At 37.3% G+C, this 26,217-nt stretch overlaps 3 protein-coding genes across 4 annotated transcripts; 2 read left to right on the top strand and 1 right to left on the bottom strand.

Annotated features, from left to right (window-relative positions):
* The first annotated feature begins 342 nt into the window (after positions 1–342).
* msmp1 (microseminoprotein, prostate associated 1) lies at positions 343–1,803 on the top strand. The gene is made up of 3 exons (XM_058783543.1): positions 343–471; positions 591–699; positions 1,085–1,803. The coding sequence occupies exons 1-3, from the start codon at positions 369–371 to the stop codon at positions 1,251–1,253; spliced, it is 381 nt and encodes a 126-aa protein (XP_058639526.1). The 5' UTR covers positions 343–368; the 3' UTR covers positions 1,254–1,803.
* Positions 1,804–2,185: 382 nt separating this feature from the next.
* On the bottom strand, positions 2,186–9,740 carry rgp1 (GP1 homolog, RAB6A GEF complex partner 1). 2 transcript variants are annotated; one of them, XM_058782152.1, is made up of 9 exons: positions 9,686–9,740; positions 8,799–8,914; positions 8,568–8,701; positions 4,568–4,651; positions 4,033–4,182; positions 3,662–3,808; positions 3,388–3,515; positions 2,970–3,147; positions 2,186–2,774 (listed from the first exon to the last, which is right to left on the bottom strand). In XM_058782152.1, exons 2-9 carry the CDS (start codon positions 8,912–8,914, stop codon positions 2,551–2,553), a joined length of 1,161 nt encoding a protein of 386 aa, XP_058638135.1. In that variant the 5' UTR covers positions 9,686–9,740; the 3' UTR covers positions 2,186–2,550. The 2 variants fall into 2 exon arrangements, with proteins under 2 accessions (XP_058638135.1, XP_058638134.1); XM_058782151.1 differs by lacking the exon at positions 9,686–9,740 and adding an exon at positions 9,369–9,679.
* Positions 9,741–10,314: 574 nt separating this feature from the next.
* Positions 10,315–25,618, top strand: gba2 (glucosidase, beta (bile acid) 2). Its single transcript, XM_058782150.1, is given in 18 exon segments — positions 10,315–10,737; positions 11,964–12,214; positions 13,872–13,963; positions 14,994–15,109; positions 15,763–15,981; positions 16,278–16,517; positions 16,977–17,094; positions 17,097–17,232; positions 21,039–21,164; positions 21,823–22,007; positions 22,413–22,517; positions 22,658–22,765; positions 23,039–23,190; positions 23,330–23,436; positions 23,617–23,759; positions 23,855–23,970; positions 24,596–24,787; positions 24,877–25,618. Coding segments are annotated over 17 exon segments (2,565 nt in total). The 5' UTR covers positions 10,315–10,737; positions 11,964–12,023; the 3' UTR covers positions 25,096–25,618.
* Positions 25,619–26,217: the final 599 nt, after the last annotated feature.

Raw genomic sequence — 26,217 nt, 5'->3', positions numbered from 1 at the left:
TAATTGGCAACTCATGTTATCCATATTTGTTCAGCATGCTGTCTCGCATCAACTTTTTGCTTTTTCTTGCTCTCCAGCTCTCTTCCCCACCTCTCTTAGTCATCCCAGGATGTGTCAGAATTTCTATAGTTTTTCAAGGTCATGCCCAGTGGAGCGGGGAATGGCAATCACCGGAGAGAAAAAGCAAGTGGTGCCAAGCCACAGCTTTTTCCTCTGCACACCCCCTAACTAACCTGCCCCCACCCCAGAAGCACACCTCAGGTAGGGGGTAAACCACTCCTCACACCCGTCCCCGTGAACGCAAGGGTGTATAAATGGAGGTGCGAAAGAGGAGAGAGAACAATTCAGAGGGCGATTGAACAACTCAGATGGATCCCATGGCAAGACATGGTGTGATGATGATCTTCATGGTCTCTTTGGTGTGGATGAAATGTTCAGCAGCACCAATGCAGTGCCACTTCAACTCTCAAGGTGAGACCAGGTGTCCTGTCTCATGATATTTACTCTAAGTCAGTTTTATTTGGAGTGCACTTGTTTATCAGGCACTCTCAGGACTTGATCTTCAGTGTGTTCGATGTCTCTTTTCACAGCTCTGTGTGAGTATGATGGGAAGCAGTACTCTATGGGAGAGAGCTGGATGGAGCAGGGCTGTGTGCAGTGCACCTGCCTGCACCCTGTGGGAGTGGGATGCTGTGAAACGTAAGAGTCCTAACATCTTGCATTAATTTCTCTATTGGATAATAAATTAAAGAACCTAATGAATGGGAATCTAGAGATTTTTCTGTTTTATTTTGGTGAACTGAAACAAATTACACTCTTGAAAATAAAGGTTTTTGATGGGCAGTGATGGTTCCATGAAGGACTTTTAAGAAACCATAAAACCTTTCCATTGCACAAAGGTATAAGTATAATGTAAAAAGCTTCTTCAGATTATTAAAATGTTTATTATAAATGGTTCTTTTAAGTTCTTAAATTCTTCTATGGCATTGCTGTGAAAACACAGCAATATATTGGAGAATGTACTTGTTGCAACACAGAACATAGTTTATTTTAATTTATATTTAAATCAATCACTCGATTACAGTGTGCATCGGCCTGTGGACTTTCCTCCCTGGTGTGAAGTTCGGGTTGAATCTCTGACCTGCCAGGTCACACTGGTGATGACCTCTGATCCCCGCCTGCCCTGCATTCCTGGAGAAGAGAACAATGTTGATCCAAGACATGGAGCACTCAACATGAAACTAGAAGGTTAGCATGGAGGAAGACTTCACTGCCTGTCAGCTAACATCTGTCTCACTATTACATGAGATGCAATATTACTTCTATAGCACTTGTATTCTCAAAGCATAACCATTACCATTTAAGTTCTCAATTTAAAGGCAAATAGGATGTGGACTGACATGTATAGCATGTAGGGAAGGAAAGCATTCTTTTGAGTTATGCGTTTGAACAATGTACTGGAGAGACTGATCGGATAGTTTTATATTTGTATGGAATGTTGTTCATTTTGTATATTAATTTGTGCTTATTCTACCGTGCTATTATCACATAACTATAACACTAAATATTAGCACTGTATGGCCTGTTATTGTCTCTTTTACAGCTCATTGCCTCAATAGCCAAGATATTTTTAAGCTCCGAGATCAAAATTAAAAGGGTATTCCCTGTTAAATAGTTGCAACAACATCATTTTTACATTGTTTACTCTAATAAATATGTATAGAAAAGTCATCTCATTCTTTTAATTTCTAAAACAATTACAATAGTACAGTGGTTCTCAGGTGCCTCGGTGAACTTTCAAGATGGCCACAGGATGACTTGAAAGTATTCAAATTAACAAATGATTATTACAAAATAAATGATTGTAACTCTTATTTAAAATGCTAATAAACACAAAATCAAGATGTAAGCTGAAAACTTCTTTCTTTTCACCCCTTTGTACCTATCGTTTCCATTTAAGAAACTACAGTTCTTAAAACGGTGAGAATCAATTGTGGTTTATAAACTTATAAGCCTATCATAAACATACTATAAACCTATATATTTATTAATCTATCAGGACTCATGAGTTCCGATGAATAAAAAAGTTTTAATACAAGTAGCTTTGTCAGAATTACAGCAGAAATACAGGACATATTGTAGTTCATACAGGTGGGACAACCGTTTCAGAAATCAAACCTCTCAATAACTTTTATTCAGTTTTATTCAGTTATGGTTTGCATATAGAGAAATGGTACAAAATAGCTTGTAATAGAGAACTGAAATACAATAGAATCCATTTGTCATTATAGTTTGGAGCATACAAATGAAATATAGACAATAAATACAGAAATCTTTACATTACAGGAGATAAAGCAGTCTGTTGGTCAAGGCTGAAATGTAAAGTAGCTTAAATAAAGAATTGTCAACTCATTGCACGGCAAAAGATAAAAACCAATAAAACAACTCCAAATATAAGCCACCTTTGAATTTAAAATAGACTGCTAACAAGACATCTCACAACAATAACTCGTTAGTTTTATAATCTCCCTGCACAAACACCAACACAACTCAAATGTTGATGCTGTTTGTCCCTGTGAACTGTGAAACGTATGAAGCTAGCGTGGGATTTGTGGGAAGCACTTTGATTGGAAGGTCCCAACTGAAGGTGTCCACATCCACATGCTCTGCCCCCATCCATACTGTGACTTCTGACTGATTCTGTAGAACCACCGGCGGCTCCACTGGCTCCCGCGCTGTTACGAACTCAAAATGCAGACGCCATCTTAACGTCACTGGGGAAGAGAATAAAATCATTGAATGAGAATGTTGCCTTATCAGTGTTCATTTATTTCCTTGACTCACATACATTTGATAACAGATTTAAAACTTCAGTTTCAAGCTGAACCGGAAATAAACCAATAAGTCAACCAAAAGCTACATTGTCCAACTTTCAACATACAACATCTTATGAGTGCAGGATTTCTAACCTATATCTGTGGTGAATCCTGGTGTGACATTGAGGGGTACAGGGAGAGAGAAATGGCTGGAGGCTGTGTGCAAGCAGGACTCTAGATGTCGGCCATGACCAGTGACACTGACAGCCTGGCCGGGACGTCTCTGGTACTGCTCTTGGACCTCCTCCTCACTTTGTAGACTTACTGAATACTAAACAGATATACATACACATGAACACTACAGGAGTGCTTCATGAAACATTTACATTCTCAAAAATGTAGGGAAAAGGCAAAGATGCATTAAATTGATCAAAAGTGACAGTAAAGACTTTTGCATTTATTTAAATATTATATCAAATAATAGCTGTTCTTTTGACTGGAGTAATGCATTAAAAATAAATAAATAAAATCATACCGTCCCAAAACTTTTGACCTGTACTATATACTACACCTGTAAACATGGAATATCCCCTTCTGAGAATGTGAAGGTGCCAATAATATCTTCCCCGAGCCTGTACACAGTCTTAAAGATGCAGAACTTAGCCACCTTTCCCCGCACGTTTGTGATGTTGAACATATCTGTGAGGGAAATGCATGTACTCATTACCATATTCACAATTAACACAGAATTCAAATCTAAGCAGAGGACCACAACATAAGAGATAGATGAATGACAAACACACATTCTTTCAAAGACACAAGCCTTCCCGCATTCACTCACGCACATGGGAATCGACGTGAGGTGGTGATCATCAGCATGTCCAGAGCTCTTTCTAACGGTCTTGTGTCTCTCCTGCTTCCTTCCTCCTCCTCCAGGAAGGGGTTTGAGGGAGCCACTTCCTCATCTTGGGGAAACGGTGGCTCTGGCATGCCTGCAAAAGAATATTTTCTTACAATGTGGAGACACTATTTACGGGCATATTTGTGTTAATTTATTCAACAACCAAGTATTCACACATTTTCTAAACAGATTACACATTTCTTTAGGTGTTAAAATAAAAAAAGCGCGTGGAAAATGATTAATGCATCTCTAATGCAGCTTGCTGAAAATTAGACAAGACTAAAAGGGAGAAAGGAGACCATTTGTGCAACCTACCATGAAGCACTAAAACTCTGAAAGGGACACGCAGTAACTTGATGGGTGAGTTGACTCGCTGGCAGCCAATCGTGAGCTTGTACACGTACTTCACTGCCTGACCCCGGAAACTGGGTGGACCATCAGTGGGCACAACCTCACTATAGGAATCTGAATGAGGGGAAAACATTATTTCCTGGTAGTCTAAGCTGAAAAAACATGGCAGAGATTTGTTTTACATGTGGCTGTCTCCTGTAGTTCAGAATGACATTAACCAGGCATAATGTGCAATTACATGACTGAACAGCTGAACCTTGTCCAGCTGACTGTTGGTTTTGAGCCATGAACCAGTTTTCAACAGCATATCAACATTATCTGGGTCATGAGGAATTAGTTTTTCTGAACTGATTAAGGGGTTCACTTCTTATTACTGATGTTGTCAGGGCATAAACACTCTAAACAACACAAGCGCTTATCAATAGAAAATGGAACAGGTCATTTAGACCAAAAGTTAAACATGACTGAATCCGTGTCTGGTTTATTTTAAGCTTCTTACAGGTCTTGCTCTCTCCAGGATCCAAGCGAAGGTCACAGAACAAGATCTTCGGTGGTGTGTCCAGCACACACTGCCCTCGTTCACCTGGATCAATGAGGAAACAGGGAAATCATGAAATCTCTCCTTTTAATCCCTGTTCCAAAATCAAGAGGTTTCCTGTGAATAAATCTGAGATTACAGAAAGCTGGATAAATTAACAAAGCTGAAATGAACGTCTAATCCTCATCACAAGTACACTTTCTGATAGACTCAAAGTATTTGGCTTTTACTGTGACAAGAAAGGCACAATTCAACACCAAACTAATAGAGAGATTATAAAAATTGACAAGTTCCCATCATACAGTGCCAACAGGACATCTGTGACCAGCTGAAATCATTACACTGCTTGATCTTCACGTGCTTTGTCAGCCATCATCAGCGCTTTCTTGAAATTTATAGGGTTTCTGACTTAAGTGATTGCATTATCCCCAATTAACAATGTTTGTGAGTTTGGCAGATTGTATTTGGTCATTATTCCGTCCAGCATGTTTTTACCTACTTTCTGGTAAAGTAAAGTAATTCATGCTGGATAACCTTTGATATATTTTTTAATATTTTAAAGTAGAAGGTTATTTTAATATTGCATAATTGTGTATTTTTGCATAAGGTAAGTACAGCATCCTCACCAATAGAACTATTTCCAGTTTCCACAACCTGAACATTTGCTTTTAGTACAGTATTTTCTCAAACTGCCAAAATTTCAAATAGTTTCTGTTCTGAATTTGCTCACTGTTCTGTTCGGCTTCCAAAAATTCCAATTGCAACATGTGACATTAGACTGCACTGACACAAAATGTGAACTGAATTGAGCTGGAGGATGACACTATTGTCTTCTGTAGAGCGGCTATAAAGCTGAATTGAACTTGTTCTTAACTGGCAAATTTTGCAGTGTTAACACAGTTACTGAACTAAACTGAATCAACACTGAACTAATTTAAGCTGAATAATATTGCCATTGTCTTCAGTAGAGCTACTTGTCACCGAACTGAACTTGATTCATTATTGATGAATTTTACACAGTTATTAAATTAAAGGGGTCATATGACGCGATTTCAAGTTTTCCTTTCTCTTTGGAGTGTTACAAGCTGTTCATGCATAGATGAGATCCCTAAAGTTGCAAAGACTAAAGTCTCAAACCCAAAGAGATATTCTTCATAAAAGTTAAGACTTGTCCACTCCCTCCTAAAACGGCTCATTCAAACACGCCCCCACATGTCTACGTCACAATGTGGAAACATTTGCATAACATCCACCCAAATGTTCACGCAAAGAAAGAAGGCGTGGTTTCAGTAACCGCAGTAGTGTTGATGCAGCCATTTCAGGGAGACGCTGTGTCTTTCTATGCAAAAGCACTTTATTTGGCCTTCTAAAAGTAAATTAGAAATCATTGATTAAAATTAGTTTACAACAGAACAACACAACCCAAATATTCAAATTTGTGCAATGCATTTTATGGACGACAGTTTCGTGAACCTAGGAGAGTACAAGGCTGGCTGTGCAAAATTTCTAAAAAAAAAAAAGGGTTCAATTCTGACTTGCTATGACAACCTGCCGCTTCTGAATCAGTGACTGCAAGTATGTTTTGTTATTAGTTTAAGTATTTGCTATTGACTGTTCAAATATGGAGTTTTGCACGTAACGCAATGTGTGTTTGTGTGTGAGAGGGGAAGAGGGTCACATCACAGCGGAGTGTACAACAGTCAGAAATCGTCTTAACCGCAGCTTGGGTACTGCAAATATATAAGAGCATCATCACTGTGTCTGTCACGCAACTCTGTTCCCCTTTTGGGCTTGAACTGTTAAAACTAACTTTAAAGCTGAAGCTCGCGATTATGGAAAGGGCGTTACATTTCTGACGCGTGCTTGTGGTGTTTGGCCAATCACAATGCACTGGGTCAGTTGGCCAATCAGAGCAGACTGCGCTTGTCGGAAGGAGGGACTTTGTAGAAAACGACACGTTTGAGGGAGGCGGGGCATAGAGGACCTTCAATAATGTACAGTATTTGAAAAATAATGTGTTTTTTGAACATTAAAGCATGTCAACATATTCTGTTTCACCAAATACACAAAATAATGATCTTTAAAATAGCATCATATGACCACTTTAAACTGAATCAGCACTGAACTGACTGGAGCTGAACAGATTTTTGGATCTGTTTAAAGCAGAATGTGGTATTGAGGGAATTTATTTGAAGTATGTTGCATCATTGATTCTTGCATGATTGATTTTTTTCCTGTTTAATACTGTGAAGCTGCTTTGAAACAATCTCTGTTGCATAAAGTGGTATATACAGTGGGGAAAATAATTATTTGATCCCTTGCTGATTTTATAAGTTTGCCCACTTATATAAAAAAGAAGGGTTTATCATTTTTATAGTAGGTTTATTTTAACTGATAGAGACGGAATATCAAACAAAAAATCCAGAAAAAAGCAGCATACAAATGTTAAAAAAAGATTTACATATTAGTAAGTCAAATAAGTATTTGATCCCCTACCAACCAGCAGGAATTTTGGCTCCCACAGATTGGTTATGTGCACTGATTAGTCCTGTCACTTTAAGAAGATACTCCTAATTTCAGCTCGCTGTGTGTATAAAAGACTTCTGTCCATAGAATCTGTATCTTCCATTCCAACCTCTCCACTACCATGGGCAAGACCAAAGAGCTGTCAAAGGACATCAGGGACAAGATTTTAGACCTGCACAAGGCTGGAATGGGCTACAAGACCATCAGCAAGAAGCTTGGTGAGATGGAGACAACTGATGGTGCGATTATTTGGAAATGGAAGAAATACAAAGCAACCATCAATCGGCCTTGGTCTGGAGCTCCGTGCAAGATCTCAATGATCATGAGAAAGGTGAGGGATCAGCCCCGAACTACACAGAAGGAGCTTGTTAATGATCTCAAGGCAGTTAGGACCACAATCACCAAGCAAAACATTGGTAACACACTACACCGCAATGGACTGAAATCCTGCAGTGCACGCAAAGTCCCTCTGTTCAAGAAGTCACATGTACAGGCCCGTCTGAAGTTTTCCAATGAACATCTAAATGATTTAAGAGAACGCTTGGGAGAATGTGCTGTAGTCAGATGAGACCAAAATTGAGCTCTTTGACATCAACTCAACTCGTCGTGTTTGAAGGAAGAGAAATGCTGACTATCATCCCAAGAACACCATCCCTACAGTCAAGCACGGAGGTGGAAACATCATGCTTTGGGGCTGTTTTTCTGCTAAGGGTACAAGACAACTTTACCACATTGAGAGGCAAATGGACTGTAAAATCTTAGACAAGAACCTCAGCCAGAACACTGAAGATGGGTCATGGGTCTTGACAGTGACCTGAAACATACAACAAAGGAGTGGCTCAAGAAGAAGCACATTAAGGTCATGGAGTGGCCTCGCCAGTCTCCAGACCTTAATTCTATAGAAAATCTGTGGAGCTGAAACTTCAAGTTTCCAAGAGACAGCTAAGAAACCTTAATGATTTAGAGAGGATCTGTAAAGAGGAGTGGACCAAAATCCCTCCTGAGATGTGTGCAAACCTGGTGACCAGCTACAAGAAACGTCTTACCCCTGTGATTGCCAACAAAGGTTTCTGCACCGAGTACTAAGTCATGTTTTGCTTATTTGACTTACTAAAATGTAAATCTTTTTTTAACATGTGTATGCTGCTTTTTTCTGGATTTTCTGTTTGATATTCTGTCTCTATCAGTTAAAATAAACCTACCATAAAAATGATAAACCCTTCTTTTTTTTTTAAGTGGGCAAACTTGCAAAATCAGCAGGGGATCAAATAATTATTTTCCCCACTGTATAAATAAAGGTGACTTGACATACAAACCACACAATTTTACATACAGCTGTTACAGATAAACTGATCTTCAATCGATTTGCGTTATCTTTTCTGTAACAATATAAGTTAAGTAAAACTAGTCTGGTATTAGCTGCTCATTTTTTCACCTCTGCTTGGTATCAGTACGGTGTCGCTCTCAGCTTGGACGTCCTGCTTGGTGCCCTGAGCGGGTAGAGCCACACGGCTCTCGCTGGCATGGAACTGGCAGTGGATCTGAGCACTGGCCCAGGCCAACATCTCACTGTGGAAGGTGAACAGACTCGATCACAACTGACATACATATACATGTCAAAAAGCGAGCCAGTGACTTTGTTTATGCTGATCACAGTGTTCTTTACCTGCTGGCAGATGTAGACAGATGTGACATTGGGTTTGTGAAGGTTATATGACACTCTAAAACCTCCCCGGCCAAAAACACAGGCCCTCGTGCCATTGATGCCACCACCTCAATCATCTGAGAAAAACAGAAAGGTTATAAGCAAGGTACTTATTTAATGATGATTTTTAAAATATATATTAGAACAAGCCTAAGATGGTTTTCTGGCCTCCCAGCTTGGACTAGGTTTATTGGTTTTAGAGCGGTTTCCAAACTAGGAGACCAGTTAAAACCAGCTAAGACCAGCGTACACTGTTTTAAGATGTTTTTGGCAGGGTAGAGAGTAGGTCTTAGTTTTGAGATATTTATATTTCATCTTATGCTTATTCTTTTAAGCAGTGGCACATGTACTGAAACAAGCCTTTCCTAATTATTCTGCCTCTGACAGGAAAATATGTGCAAAGCTTGACTGCAGCTACAGAACAGCGTATTTATATTTAAAGAGCTAGCGTTGTGCAGCTTGACACAACGACGATTGTTTACTTTACTAGCAGGACGTCCTGACATTCTTTTATTTGTTCCTTTACGATACCTCGCAGTTGTTTCTTTTATTTCTTCCCGTCGATTTTTTTTTTACGTCGTATTCCTAACCACAGAAATTAAAAGAAAAGTGTAGCCGGCGACGCTCCAGCTACTTAAAAACAAAACAACCGGAGACTTGTCTTGGCCATAATAAAGTTTCCCTGAGTTTTTCCAAAACGTTGTTCAGGCTACATTCATAAACACAAAAGCAAACGCTGCCATGACATGGAACTAGACTTTAGAAAAATCATCGTTATACATATTATTTTGAATTACTCGGTAAAACATGTCATGAGAAAGTATAGGATGTAAAATCTTTTTCTTAACTCCGGTATAGCGATGTCCAAGTCGTGAACGAATCGTTCTTATGAGTCAATTCGTTTCAATGAATCAGTTCAAAATGTTCACTGTTTGAACGATTTGTTCGCCAATCAGTCCAAAAAAACTGATCACTCAGAAGCTGCCAGTAAAAACTTTATGAATAAATAGACCGAGAATTACAATAAGTTAATTTACATTAAGAGATGCTTAAATGTATATATAATTTTTGGCAGAAAATAATATTTCTCACCATCGTTTAAACCAACACTAACAAAGGTTTTTAAAATGTTAATTTAAAAAAACATAATAAACAGCAATATGTGTTTTACATATGGCTTTACTTGAACATTTAGACTAGAATACGTAATATACCGGGTAAACAACACAAGAACTGACACGAATTACTGAATAGCTTTTGAAATGATTCTTTAAACTGAACCGTTCAAATGAACCGATTCGTATAAACGAGTAAACATGATCATTGGCTCCGTGGCAAATGTGACGTAAAAGTCCCATCCAAAATCATAACGGGGGTGGCACGGTTTCCTCAGAAGACAATAGTTAAGCAAAGTGTAACATTTAATATTTTAAATAGTCAAGAGATGGCTTATAAGAGAAAACAGATACAGAAAAAGTTTGTGTTTCTTTGGAAAATACTTAAAAGACGAAACTCTTCTGTACGTTACCTCCCCGAGGCTGAGCTCATTGGTATAAGCCAACTGAAGGCCCTACTAAACTGCACTATCTTTGGGAAATTGATGTCTGGCTTTGAACAGTTCATCATTAAGAAGTCGTGTTGTGCTCTTCTGCATTAGGAAATGTGTTCTTTACTTATGGAAACTTATAAATTCTGTATAACGTTACATGCTTTTCGTCTCTAAAGCTTAGCTTTTGCTGTTCATTTGGAAAAAAATTCCAAAGATCCAACCGCAACAAGGTGTAAGCAGCAGCAGCAGCAGCAGCCGCCACAGGGACACCGGATGGCTCTACTGACATAGTCATGCTGGCGAGCGTCAAAACAAGTGCATCTCGCCACTGACACGCAGACCCAGGCAAGGGTAAGAGAGATTTACACTCCTCTGGTGGACTGCGTGGATGAAACAATAACAATAAGAGAGCATTAGTTATGCATGGGCAATCTAAAAGAAAATGTGACATAAGTAGCCGACGTTTACAATGGGGCGATGAGAAAGGGTGCAAACGCATATTGGACATTAAAACATCATGTCTCTTTCATTAAATATGTCTTACCGAGGTATGATTCTGTAATGGTGCTGCATTTTGCAAAATAGGGCGGAATATGAAGTATTAATTATTTAAAGCAAAAAGACGGTTAAAGTGCTTAACTTTCATAACATGATGCTCGTCTGTCTCAGAAGTTAGGCTTACTAATTTTTATAGAATTAATTTTTATGAGCTGTATGTGAGTTTGAAGTTTTGCATTTTGCATCACTGATCAGTGTTTGGGCCATGTCTAAATGAACTGTAAAATCATAATTGCAAATTTCTAGCAATAAATTAAACAGACAAAAAAAAAAAAGTAATTTTGTAAAAACAGAAAATTACTAAAAAGGCTAAAATCACAAAATTTGTAAATAAGATAATATATGAAAACAAATGGAATGGAAATGGAAAACTACACCACAATGGAAACGGGATACAAAATGGGGAGAATATCATAGATTTAGTATTGGACAGAGTTAAATATATATTTTTGTTGTTGCTGTTGAAATTAAAATGGTTTAGTAATAATAATAATAATAATTTATTCATTATATATTTGTTTCTTATTATTATTATTCTGTTGTTTTATTTCAGTGCAAATACATTGAATTTCAGTGTAGTAGATTATGTCGTAACATTGTATGGTTTTAATTGTTAAGTACAGTAAAGTATGTCAAAACATCTTGACGTGGGGTGGGCTGCGGAGCTACAGATATGTTGAATTCTACCATAAAGAAAAAAGATTTGCCTGACCCAGGGGTGAAATGAAGGAGCTATTGTTATTTAATTAAAAGGAAAAGGATCAGGTTACATCTCCAGCCCGTGGTTGTTGCTGGCAACTGAACTCTGTCGTTCCGTCACCCTGGTGACAGGTGAACTTTGCGTTCGTATGTAGATCACCTGCCCATGCATGCAGATCAAACATGTTATTTGCACAACACAGTAGGCAAGATGTCATTTTTCAAACCATGTGTCATTAAGCTTATCTGTTGCTTTAGCCTTAAAACAAAGGAAATATTCTATATGCATTAACACTTTTGTCAATTTTGCTTTTTTTCAGAGAATTCAGGGAGCCAATTTTTACAGTTTTGGTTTGGACTGGTGATCCAACAGCTCTACTATGGATTTAAATGACAGCACGTCTCTGGCTGAGCTGATGAGCCGGTATATGTCTACAGAAACAGGATTTGGTGTCCCAAAGGATGGCTGGCGGATATGCCTTGCACACGAGTTCAAAGAGAAGCGGAAACCATTTCAAGCCAAAGATGTCTCATTGTCCAACATGATCGAGCATGTTTCCTTAGGGGTCAGGTATGTTTAACAAATCATACTTCAATAGACGAGCCTCAGATCCACTTGGTCATTCATTTATTAGTCCTCACGTCATCTACAGAAAATATAATTACTAAAGAATAGAATTTGTTTAAATCAAAAGCTGCCGAAATAGACCATTATACACATCTCAGTGGCCTTTTGCTCTATACCAATATGTATGGTCGGAACAGGAACAGGAAATATTGCTCTCTGGTTATATTTTGACTACAGACGGACATGTTTTCATTCCCTTCTTCTTGCTAAACCTTTCTCCTCATGGTTTTTAGCAGCTTTATTTAGTCAACCAGTGTTTCGTGGTTACTGATATAATATCTTCATGAAAACGATAGCTCATTGTATTTATTGTGTCTCTGTCTCATATACTAGTTAAACCAGAAATCTGAGCATGTGGATCATTTGTGGGTTACCTGCAGGCAAGTTGCAGGCTTGTGTAGCTAGTGTATTTACCTGGATCATGTGGGGCTGTTTTTCCTCTCTAACTAGTTAGACTGTTACACTATAACTAATAAATTTCAATGAACTTCCTCCCTTTGTATGGACCTTTGGATGTTACTGCTATAAACGGCTTGATAGCTGTTGACCTGGGTTTAGATTCTGGGTTTTGTTTTTGTGATTATTTGTTAATGAACTATTCATTTATCTCCAACATCACACTACAGATGTCCGCTGAGGCTGGTTAATCAGTGTCAGTATCAGTCAATATTGACCCTGTGTGCTGTTTTATTCCACGTTAATGTTTGACACAACAACTGTCATGAGCTTTATAAATCTATACTGTACATTCCCATTTACACAATCAGTTCTCTGTTGTGTATGTGAACACTGTATTCATGAATCATGTTGCTCAACCTTCACCACACTTGATTGTTTACTTACTAGCATACTAGCATAGAGGCATCTGTGATAGTCATGCATTGAAACCCTCCATGGTAGGTGAACTTTGCAATTTTTTAATCTTTTTGTAATAATTGTTTTATTAATTTTCCTTTAATACAACATAATCTTGCCAAGTGATCATTCCATAACAACATGTAAGTGAGAAAAATAATTCCAGTTCACTTAACAAGCATAAATAAGTAAATTAGCAAGTCTGGAGAGATAAAAGTTGCACTTTTCAGATAAATGTGCAATATAAGAGATTTTGATTGGGGAAAACTTCAGTACTAAATCAGTGATCACTACAAAAAGTTATTTATATCCAGGACAGAGACAGTTCAGTGCTTTTTCAGCCTATCCCATAATGCCATCTGCCCTTTTATGTTTGAGTGAATCAGTCACTGTTTCTAGGCGCTCTTGTGCTGAGTGCAACAAGACTGAAAACAGCTGTGTGTGCATTATTGCAGAAGAATGAGTGAGACAGAAAAGAATGAGTTGGATGGAGTAGTTTGGGAGTGACTATAGTGGAGATGTAGTATGTGTATGCGAAACAGAGGTTCATTATTAGAAGTAGCGTTGCTGTGAAGCTATAAAGACCAATTTAAGAAGTCCAAGTGTGATTTTTGCACATTACCAATATACTAAAAAAACTCTGTTACCCAACTTCACTGTTCATCAACACCAGTTCAAGGCTACACCTGTGTGCGACAGAGAGAAAGACCAGTTTAGTGAATTCTTCCTTGCTTTGTCTGAGCAGGTATCTGAGATGGTGGTACAGAAAGACCCAGGTTGAGAAGAAGGCTCCTTTTATTGATATGTTTCGGGCTTTACCACTAAGACAAATTTATGGTAAGCGCAAAGACAAACAGAAACATCAAAGCAACAACAGAACTCTTAATGGGATAGTTCACCCAAAAATGAAAATTCTGGCATTAATTACTCATTAATTACCCATTAATTACTTTGTTCATCTTGGGAGCACAAATTAAGATATTTTTGATGAAATCCGAGAGCTTTCTGACCCTGCATAGACAGTAAATCCCTGTTCACACCAAGAACGATAACTATAAAGATAACACTATTAGCAGTCACACCAGCGGACGATATCGTCTGTTTATTCCAAGCGATCGTGCGTCTGCCGCTGTAATTTAATTCTCGAGCTCATTGTATCAGGATAGATTCCGATTGACTGTCAATGTTTGTATTGTTAATCAGCTGGAAACAAAATCGTTTTGAAAGTGATTCCAAAGATCTCGTTTCTCTGTGCCTTTATCGTTATAGTTGTAGTGTGGACTCTGCTATTTTTTAATATTCAGAACGATTTTTAGAACTATGTCTTTATCATTATCTTTATAGCTATCGTTCTTGGTGTGAACGGGGCTTAATGTAACGAAGTAAGGACATCGATAAAATAGTCCATGTGACATCAGTGGTTCAACTGTAATTTACGAGGCTGTGAGTATACTTTTTGTGAGCAAATAAAACAAATAAATAATAATAATGCGCATGCGTCGTGGTACTCTCCATAATGGCAGAATTTGTGATTTGGAGGAGAAGAATTGTTGAATAAATTTGTTATTTTTGTTTTCTTTGTGCACAAAAAGTATTCTCATAGCTTCGTAAAATTGTGGTTGAACCACTGATGTCACATGGACTATTTTAACGATGTCCTTACTATGTTTCTGGACCTTGGAACATTTCAGTTACATTGCTGTCTATGGGAGGGTCAGAAAGCTTTCGGATTTCATCAAAAATATCTTAATTTGTGTTTTGAAGATGAACAAATATCTTATTTGGAACGACATGAAGGTGAGTAATTAATAACAGAATTTTCATTTTTAGGTGAACTATCCCTTTTAAAATGACATGTTTTGTGCAGGTGCTCCTCTTGGTGGCATTGGTGGAGGCAGTATCACACGTGGATGGAGGGGAGATTTCTGCCGGTGGCAACTAAATCCTGGAATGTACCACTACAAAACCGTTATTGCTAACCAGGTAAAGAACTAGTGTGATCCAGTAAAATACCTTAAAAAAATCCATACCACTGTTCAAAAAATTTGGGGTCAGTAAGATTAGTTTTTTTAAATAAATTACTTTTATTCAGCAAGGTCACATTGAGTTGGTCAAAAGTGACAGTAATGACATTCATTATGTTGCAAAAGATTTCTATTTTAAATAAATGCTGTTCTTTTGAACTTTCTATTCAACTGTTTTCAACATTGATAATGATTTTGAGCACCAAATCAGCATATTAGGATGATTTCTGAACATCATGTGACATTGAAGACTGGAGTAATGGCTTCTGAAAATTCAGCTTTGCCATCACAGGAATAAATTACATTTTAAAATATATTAAAATAGAAAACAGTTCTTTTAAATTCTAATGATATTCCACAGTATTACAGTTTTTACTGTATTTTTGATAAAAATATAAGCAGCCTTGGTGAGACGTCTTTCAAAACCATTTAAAAAAAATCTTACCAACCACAAACATTTGAACAGTAGTGTTTAGTAATTAGTGACTCAGTTGGTCTGTTGGAATGTATAACACAGTTCTGGGCAAGTGTGTGTTGTTATACAGTATATGCAGGTGTTCAGATCTACCCTTCGCCTAGTTTAAGTCTATTTTAACTCCCTCTATCTCCTAGTTTACAGTGTGTCTGCGCAGGGGTGGTCAGACAGTATACCAGCAGGTGTTGTCTACAGAGCGACCCCCGACTCTTCAGGGTTGGAACTGGGGTTATTGTGGTGAATATGCCTTTTACCATGCTCTGTACCCACGAGCTTGGACCGTCTACCACCTGCCTGGTCAGAATGTCACTCTCACCTGCAGGCAGGTGTCACCTGTCATCCCTCACGACTACAAGGTGACAAGCTGTTTAGAATGTGTTTGATATTTAAAGCACATTGTTGCTTTAATTTATAATTCATTGTGTGACACTTTCCTTTACACAAAAAGAGCAGCATAACTGTTCAACACTGATAAAAGTGCTACTTGTAAAGTTTGCTGCTGTAATGGCTGCTGATTATTCGACTTTGCCATTGCATGGATAAATTACATTTTAAAATATATTACAACAGGTTATTTTAAATGATTATAGTTCAGAATATTACTATGTTTATACCAATATTGCAGTTTCAAAAATCTTTTTCTCATTTTCAGGACTCCAGTCTTCCTGTGGCTGTGTTTGTGTGGGACATTGAGAATAAGAATGACTACGCACTTGATGTTTCCATCATGTTCACGATGGTTAATGGGTCTGGCCATAAAGACGATAAGAGTGGGGGCCACTGGAATGAACCATTTCACCTTGAAAAGGATGGAGAATCTGTGTCTGGGGTGTTACTACATCACCAGACGCCTGTCAACCCTTACACTCTGTGTATAGCTGCAAGAGAAAAGGTAATGCAACCGTGTAAATCTAGAAGCAGCAGGTTTTGCCTGTAGTAAATGCATGAAAGCATCAAAGATGCAAAGATACTGCTAATCGTAATACCATGTAAAGCATATGAGTGCTTTTTAAATGTTTTATTGAGAAACAAGACTTTAAATTCCATCAACACATCTTCATAAGCAGTTTAAGTTGTCGTTAGTGTTGTTTTGGACCCCACTGACTTTCATTTTATGGACAAAAATGGTTAAAACATTCTTCAGATAATCTTCTTTTATGTTCCGCTGAAGAAAGAATGTCATACAGGTTTAGAATGACATAAGAGTGAGTTAGTGATGACAGAATTTACTCTCTTTTTGTTTTTTTTGAGTGAATTTTCCCTTAAAATCTGTCTGGGTAGGTAGCTCACTTGGTTTTGAGACAGAGCTGTTGTTGTTCCTCTCTTTATTTAAAGTTTCACTTTATTTTAGTCTGGCCAAGAGATCAGTCACCAGACGGCGTTTAGCCCAAAGGGTACCTGTAGCGCTCTGTGGATTGACCTCATGACTGATGGACGGCTCGACTCGCCTAAGGACTCCAGCCCACCCACACAAAAGGGGAGGAAGTGGCGGCAGCCCTGGCTGTGAGTTGCTCGGTGCCTGCTAACAGTCACAACAGTGTGGAGTTCAGTTTGGCCTGGGATATGCCAAAAATCACATTTGGCTCCAGAGAGAGAATATATGAAAGGTATGTGTATATGCAGAATAGGTCAAATGATAAATCCCTTCCTTTCATGAAAATGATAAATGTCATGATTAATGATTTGTTACTTGCTGGTTGGTTGTTAGTGGGAGGGACATTCTCACTCTAGAAAGCATTTGATTGGACGAAAATCTGTGTAGAGCAACATGAGTCATCAATATTTTTAATGTGAACAGCATGATAAGTTATGGAGGGAAAATTTGTTTCAGTTCAGTGAATCCAGATGAGTAAGACCATGATGCATAAATATTTTAACGATTGAAAAAAATGAATCATCAATGTTATTTTTTGACATCTCCAATGTATAGTGACACATATGCTCCATGTCTTGCTCTCTAATCTCTTTTACACATTATGGATCAGGTTATCCTAGTATTTGTTTTCTTAAGAATGTATGTGTAAAATAGGCGTCACAGAAAAACCTATGAAGTGATTAAAAACATTTTTGTGTCTTTTAATCTATATACACTACCGTTCAAAAGCTTAGGATCAGTAAGATGTTTTTTTTTAAAAGAAATTAATACTTTTATTCATCAAGGATGTATTTAATTCTATTTCTGATAAATGCTGTTCTTGAGAACTTTCTACTCATCAAAGAATTTCGGAATAAATGCATCTGTTTCTATTCAAACATTAAGCAGTACAACTGTTTTCAAGATTGATAGTAATATTTTAAATTTTTCATTAGAATGATTTCTGAAAGATCATGTGACAGGAATCACAGGAATTAATTACATTTTAAAATATATTAAAACCTACATTTTAAAAAATGTTAATAATCGTTTACAGTATTACCATTTCATATGCAGCTAAAGTGACTTCTTTCAAAAATATGAACAAAATTTATCAACGGCAAGTTTTTGAATGATAGTTTACATTCCTTTTATAGTCTCAAATTTTGACAAAAATGACTGTTAACAGATACATGCATTATTGATTTATAGCTGTTCTCCTACCTGAGAAAAATATTAATTATGAAATAACTATGGGCTTAAAAAAGAGACACACAATTTGATATGTCTTGCCATACTTCCTGTTTCAATAGGAGACAGTGCTTTAACCCTTGTGCATCAATTTAAAGGGGTGGTTTACTGCTTTTTTTCTTTGCTTGATTGTGTTTATGGGGTGCAATATAACATGTCTTCGTGTTTCGTTTGTTAAAAAACGCCTTATTTTTCATATATTTCACCTTTATTGTAAGCCGCTTTCTTCTCTGTCATTTGAACGACCGGTTGACTTCCTGATTCTATGAAGCCACTCCCTCAGAAACAGGCGATGGGCTCAGATTGGTTAGTTGGGCCGGTGTGTTGTGATTGGCTAAACTGCGTACTGCACATTGTCCATTACCTTCACGGGCGATCGCTGCATGTGCTGCGGTCAAATGTAAATAATGGTGTCAATATTGCCGTATCAGTTTGAGCCAGAATCAGACCCAGAAAGCAGTAATGAAGAGAGTCAAGCAGAACTTCCGCAAGCACGGCTCTTACAAACATTTCTGAATGGAAGTTTGCTGTTGTGATTACATATCAATTTTTAAAGTTTGTACACGTTTGTCTTATACACACAAAATAGCATCGAACTAACTGGCTACTATAACCAAACAGTGTTGGCTTGTGTTTACGTTCTTGATCAAATCGAAAAATTACGTCATAAAGTATACATGGAAAATACATTTACAAAATTAGTACATAATTACAAATTCGCGTCTAAAATGTTTGTATGCGTTTGTCAAAGACACACGAAATAGCATTTAACTAACTGGCTACTAAAGCCAGCATTGGCATTTGTTTACGTCCTTGATAAAACTAAAACATTACGTCTGAAATTATACATGCAAATACATTTAAAATTATGAAATCTTACTTACAGGTTGTGGCCCAACAACTGCTGCCTCTGGTTTTAAAGTTGTAACTGCTCCATGTTTTAGTAATAGTTTCTGTGTGAATCCGGCATTGAACTCGTGTAGATTCTGGAAGCTGTCTTCCGTAAAATGCGTTGCACAGAGAGCTAAATTAGGATTGTAATTGTCAGGAACATGATCAAACATAAATTTTAACCATTGCTGACAAACTACAGCGTCCGTAGGAAGTCCGAACACAGAAGACCTGACAGCTGAGTGAAAATAACACCGTTTCGACGGCATGGCTACAACTCTCCACTATAACTCTTCCTCTTCGACAAAGCCGCAGAACATGGCCTTGCCCCCTCTTTTGCATGTTCCGGAGGGAGGGGTTTGATGGGTTTTTTACGTATGCAACCCGGGAAGTATCTCGTTGTAGTCCCATAGGAGTCGTTTTTGTAGGCATTAAACTTCCTGATTTTTAAAAGACGATATCTCCGCTTACGTTGAACTTTCAGTGCCTCAACTTTGCAGATACTGTTCATGCCAACAGCAACATTACACACTATTTAAAATGAAAAAAGTGAAATTGCAGTAAACCACCCCTTTAAAAAAGTTACACATAGGTCCATAGTGGACAAAAATGTCAATGTCAAAAAACGGTCATAAAAATTTTAAGCTTGGGAGCACAGACTTAAGTTTGGTCTCATTTTAAAGAAGACCCATTCCAGATTACTGTTGAAGTAAAGAAAAAAGTTATAGAAGTTTAAGTTTATGAAAATGCTTTATGAACAATATTTTAGATAAAATATATATTTTATGAAACATGCTGAACTCTAAACATGCTATAAATCTTAACAAGAGGTGTTCCAAATTTGAGGTTGATATCTAAAAAAATGAGCTTTCAGTAAACTTTTGTTTGGGCGCAGTACCAAATTTTCCCCATTAGATGCTAGCAAAACTCCGCTGGTGCTCACAGTGGTTGGATTTGTGATTTACAGTAGAGTTTTTCTCTCAAATATTACAAGCACACACATACAATTTTTTTTTTATGACATGCATACAAACCACACTCCAACATCCATACCAGCACACCCACACAATTATAGCTGCATTATTTATCCAATTGGCTCTATAATATGCAAAAGCAGAAAACAGGAATAAAGCAGATATTTGCTCTATAGGCCAAACCTGAAAAAATAGCACCATCTGGTAAAAAATAGTAAAAAATAAAATTTTGAAGCCTTGCGAACAGAATGAAAGCCTATTAACAAAAATTGCATAATTTTACAATTAAACGGCAGTGCGATTTAAAAATAGCAGTTTTAATGGGTTTCAATGAGGACATTTTTGTCCAAACAGCGCTGAGAGGAAGTATTTTTTGTACCTAGTGTAAAATAGATTTATTAAAGGAAATGAGGGTGGAATATTAAAGTTTCAATAAAAATGTATGCAGTTAGCATTAACACAGGCAAAACTATCAAAAAAAACAAAAACTAAAATGAACAAAAATGTCCATAAGGTTGCACAAGGGTTAATGCAATTTCATGAGAATTTTAAAAGGAAGTGGTGTGGCTGTGTACAAAAAAAAAAAGTACTATTTACAAGCTGCACGAAAAGAAGGGTTTGACTCAGCGGTCAATTTGTGCTCCTTACACATTCATATTAGAGGAGCAATGCTAATTTGTTTAATCTCAGAGAATCCAGTAGACAATGATGCATAAATGCTACAAATTAAAAAATGTCATTATTTTAGTTTGCGTTACATTAATGAGAATGGGACTTTATTGCATTACATTAATGGGAATTGGGGGAAATTTGCTTAATTGTTATATGAAGATCTTAATGGTCCTAGAAATATGCATCATTTTGTTTATAGACTATATAATTGCATTTGAAATGATACCCTTTGATAATGTGAAATAATAACATTGTTTGTGTGATGTTTCAGGAGATACACACGTTATTACGGCACCAAAAGAGATGCTGCCCCGTCTCTGTCTCACTACTCACTCACACACTACAGTAAATGGGAGGAGAGAATTGATGAGTGGCAGAGGCCGATTCTAAAGGACGGGTAAAAAGAAATGTCATTTTCCCATGAAAAATATCAAGCTTGAGGGCATGTCAGCCTGTCCTATCGGTTAATCAAGTTTTCTGCTGCCCATTTATGTGACTATCGTTCATATAAAAGACTATGTGTAAGCAAGCAGTCGTCATTCCTGCAAATACATTCAACTACTTATTTAAACGAACAGAAGAGTCATGGATTTATCCATTACATGCATAGACAACAGTAGCCCTTATATGCCATTTTGCACGTATTACTCATTTTGTTTCAACAGTGCCCTTCATACTGTTGAGTGCTCTAAATACAGAATGAATTGTGTGTGCTTTAAGTGGTGTTGTTCCAGTCACATGCAACATACTAATTCTAGGTGTCCACCTATTGTTTCAACATAAGGCAGCTATTCTTTTCAGTTGCGCGGCTGATTAATCTGTTGGTATTTGGCCGTTTTGAGATTAGGAGTATTGGCGATATCCATTGCCAGCTTGGCAAATATTTTTGTTGCGTCATACAAATTACACTGACAGCCTCGTCATTGGACAAACCACATTTCCGTTTTTTTAAATGTTACTAAATATTGTATGAAATAAATGTTCACTTAATGTATTTCAACATCCATTTTGTGTACGTTTCACCACCGGTCGACTTAAACACTGTGCTGTTCTAGGTCTCTTCCGGCTTGGTATAAATCCGCTCTGTTTAATGAGCTGTACTTTGTTGTGGATGGTGGAACCGTGTGGGTGGAGCTTCCAGAGGATGCTGATATCAGCGGTGGGCTTCGTCCTGAGGATGGAGGGCTTCCAGCCCAGCCTGAAGTTGTCAAGGAGTACGGCCGATTCGCTTACCTGGAGGGTAAGAGAGTAGGGCTGTAGCATTCAGCATTAACTTAACATGCAAACTAAACTCAAGATTTGTTTAGAACAGGTTTATAACATTTGATTTGAGTGTATAATTATGTATGCCATGTACAAAAAACCATGATTAAAAATATAATCAGCACTGCTGAGAGGAAATCTGTTGATGCCGAATTGTAATCAGTGTTATTTTAGTATTATTTATATACTATTAGTATTCATTAAAGTTTTGAATGAGCTTATTTTTTTATTTTCAGTAATTTTGTCATTTTTATTAGTTTTTTCAGCTTTATTTCAAATACTGAAAATGAATTTTAATAGTTTTAGTTTAAATTTAGAATTATACTTTAGATCTTTGTTCATTATACACTAAACGGGGGTAAATACATGTCTCTCGCTCCAGGTCAGGAGTACAGGATGTATAACACATATGACGTGCACTTCTATGCTTCATTTGCTCTCATCATGCTCTGGCCCAAGCTGGCTCTGAGTGTGCAGTATGATATTGGTAAGCTAAGCTCACATTTGAACATTGAATGTATTTAAATTCATTCTTAATTATTTATTTTTAATATTTTAAATTCATTTTTCTCATACTGTTTTGCATCCTCTCTTCATTTAATTTTTTCCTCTCTCTCTCATATTCAGCTGGTAGTGTCGTTCAACACGATCCTACAGAGAGGTTGAATCTAATGAATGGCCGATACTCACCAGTCAAGACCTGGGGTGTTGTACCTCATGACATTGGAGACCCTGGTGAGTTGTGCATAATAGGATACCATGAAGTCACATGTCACATTTGTCAAAGGGATAAAGAGAGTTCACCGAAACTGGAAATTGTCATCATCTTGAACCACATAATAATTTTTTCTTATGAGATTTGTAGCATAAGTGAAATTTTTAGCATAATGTTAAATATGAGAAACACATTTGAATTGTCTAATAGTAGCTACCATATCTCTTTGTTTTTCAAAATGATTCACCTCATTTTATTAATGTCAATAAAATCTACTCTTTGATTTCAAACAGATGATGAGCCATGGGTTCGTGCCAATGCATACTTGATCCACGATACAGCTGACTGGAAGGACCTGAACCTAAAGTTTGTTCTGCAGGTGTACCGAGACTATTACCTGACCCAGGATGAGCAGTATCTGAAGGATATGTGGCCCATATGCCAGGTGAGTTTTTTTCTGTATTGTATTTTAGTATTTTGTGTAAAATTATATCCTCTGTATATGCAAATGTATGATGTGACTTGTCAAGTTCCAAGTGTTTTAAGACACATTACCCAAATATCTGATGTTCTGGCTTATTTAGACCGTTATGGAAACAGAGTTGAAATTTGATAAGGATGGTGATGGGCTGATAGAAAATTCTGGCTATGCAGACCAGACATATGATGGATGGAAGGTGACAGGACCCAGGTTAGGACTCGGGAAGTTTTTATTTGAAAATGAAAAAATATTTTCAAATTTCTCAGAATATACAAATTATGTTTTTTATTTTAAATTTATATTTTAAAATCCTGTATCATGACAGAAGTTTTGTTATGGCTAGAGTAACAACATCCCTGTGTTTCTCTGTGTCCCTGTGTGGTCTTCCAGTGCATACTGTGGTGGTCTGTGGCTGGCGTCAGTGTGCATGGTGTGTAAAATGGCACGTGTGCTGAATTGCGAGTCTGTTTATCAACGCTACAGAGATATTTTGGACAGAGGAAGAGCAGCCTTTGACAAACTCCTGTGGAATGGTGAGTGTAAACATGCACAGTGCCTGTTCCAGCAGCCACATTCAATTTAATGCATTCATTCCCCCCCGTTAAGTGTCTTTCTCCTTCTCTATTAGGCAAATATTACAACTACGATAGCAGTGGACAGAGCCTGTCTAACAGTGTAATGTCGGACCAGTGTGCAGGCCAGTGGTTTCTCAGGGCGTCTGGACTTGGGGACGATGACTACCAGGTCAGTCTGAAAACATTTTTACAAGCATGTTTTAATATGATCAACATTTGGTTGTATTTGTACCACTTAATGTTCATTTAAAAATGATTTTGAATTTTGAAGAAATAATGGTAACAGTAATAATGTGAAATATTATTACATTTAAGATAATATATATAATATTTTATTATTATTATCACAGTTAGGAATGGTTGTGCTGCTTGATGAAGTGTGATGAAGAGATACAGTTCTTTTTCAGGATTCTTTGAGCAGATAGTTTGAAGAACAACAGTCTTTTGTAAAATTATAAATGTTTATAAAAGATCAATTTCTTAAAATAAAAAAAAATTAAATAAAAAAAAAGCCCTCTGTTAATTTCTACAAATTGAAATGTTTAAAAATATATATTGAAATGAATTATTAGAAGTATTGTTCCTTGTTAGTTCATGATACCTAATAGCAAAGAATTGACCCTTATTGTAAAGTTTTACAAAGTAAAATTAAAAATGAACAAATAAATAAATGAAATGCTGATTCATCAATTTTGCATGGGTCACTTCCAGTCAGTGGTCAGTGTTTTAGAGGAAGAGTAGGATGTCCTGGATGGGAACTAACATGAATATTCTACACCCATTTCTCTATGCAGGCTTTTCCCAAGGAGAAAATCTGTAGTGCACTGAAGTCAGTGTTTGACCTCAATGTTATGAGCTTTGCAGGCGGGCAGATGGGTGCGGTGAATGGGATGAGGCCAGAGGGTGTGCCTGATCGTTCCAGTGTCCAATCAGATGAGGTGTGGGTGGGAGTAGTGTACGGATTAGCAGCTACAATGATACATGAGGTAATCGAACCTCAGATCATATCACCCGGTTCCAGATGAAGTCAATCTGTTAATTAACTCCTAATACAACCCGCTGTGTTTTTTCCCAGGGCATGACAGAAGAGGGAATGCGCACTGCGGAAGGCTGTTACCGCGCTGTATGGGAGCGAATGGGAATGGCCTTCCAGACTCCTGAAGCATACTGTGAGAAAGGCATTTACCGCTCTCTCGCTTATATGAGGCCTTTGAGCATCTGGGCAATGCAGCTTGCACTAAACAATCGACCAAACCACGGCAAAACCACTGATAAAGATGTGGGACAGGACTGAGCTGGATCCTTATAAATATGCTAAAGGGAACTTGTGCTGTCGAGCCTCCATAATGAAGTGACCTCTTCGTTTTAAAAGACTGCGAAAGGACTTCGGGTACAATGTCATCATGAGCTGTCGGTTCACACAGAATCTTAATTTCCAGTTATTTTGTAGAATTGACATTTCCACTGAAAAAGTGCATAAGCTTTACCACAGTCCCTCTATGTAGCAGCTATCATAGTTTTACGAATGGGAGTGTAAAGGCTTGGTCTCTGTGAACTGACATACTATGCATTATGATACTGGATGTAGGGTCATTGATCTTTGGGAATCAAGTAGTTAGAGCATGATTCTATATCATTTTTACTGTATATTTTTGTGTCTATTATGGGAATGACCTATAGAGTACTTGAAAGAACTGCTGGTTCTCTCTCTTTGTCATAAAACATCTATCTGAGGCTTTGATAAGTCAATACTGTACATTATTCTACAGAATTGTAATAGATGTATAATTAAGTAAATTGGAATGAATGTTTATGAATGTTTTGCCATCAGATTCATTTTTTCCATCATAAAGCATCATAAAGCATTACTTTTCTCTGCTGTATGCTAAATGCTATCCAAACCACAACCCCGAGATGATTCAACAGACATGGCACACTGACTGAAAGTGAATTTCACCTTTTAGGGAAGCCACAGCAATGCACAATACTATTCAAAAGAATATGTTTTTCACACCAAAGCTGCATTTATTTGAACAAAAATACAGTAAAAACAGGATATTGTGAAAAATGTAAACAATTTAAAACGACTTTTCTATTTTATTTAATTTTAAAATGTAGTCCATTCCTGTGCAAGCATTATTTGCAGTGACATTGTCCTGTTTTATGCCCCTCAAAAGGCCTTTCATAACTTTCTAGGATGTTAAAATGTAATATATGGCTTCCAAGGTCACCTGTAACAGATGCTTTCCTGTTGAAGCTCTGTTCTACTCAGTAGAAGTTTTGTGTAGATGTAGAAACATCCTATGCTCCTAAGTCTTAAGATTGTGTCCGAGGGGTGCTATGAGAAGAATATATTCATTTTTCAGCCAACTAACTGAGCTATATGTCTTGTCATTCAAATAATGATTGGGATATC

Source organism: Onychostoma macrolepis, chromosome 07 (assembly GCF_012432095.1).
Source record: "Onychostoma macrolepis isolate SWU-2019 chromosome 07, ASM1243209v1, whole genome shotgun sequence".
Lineage (NCBI taxonomy): Eukaryota > Metazoa > Chordata > Actinopteri > Cypriniformes > Cyprinidae > Onychostoma > Onychostoma macrolepis.
Note: the sequence above shows the minus strand (reverse complement) of the source record. Positions and strands in the feature narration are given on the sequence as shown.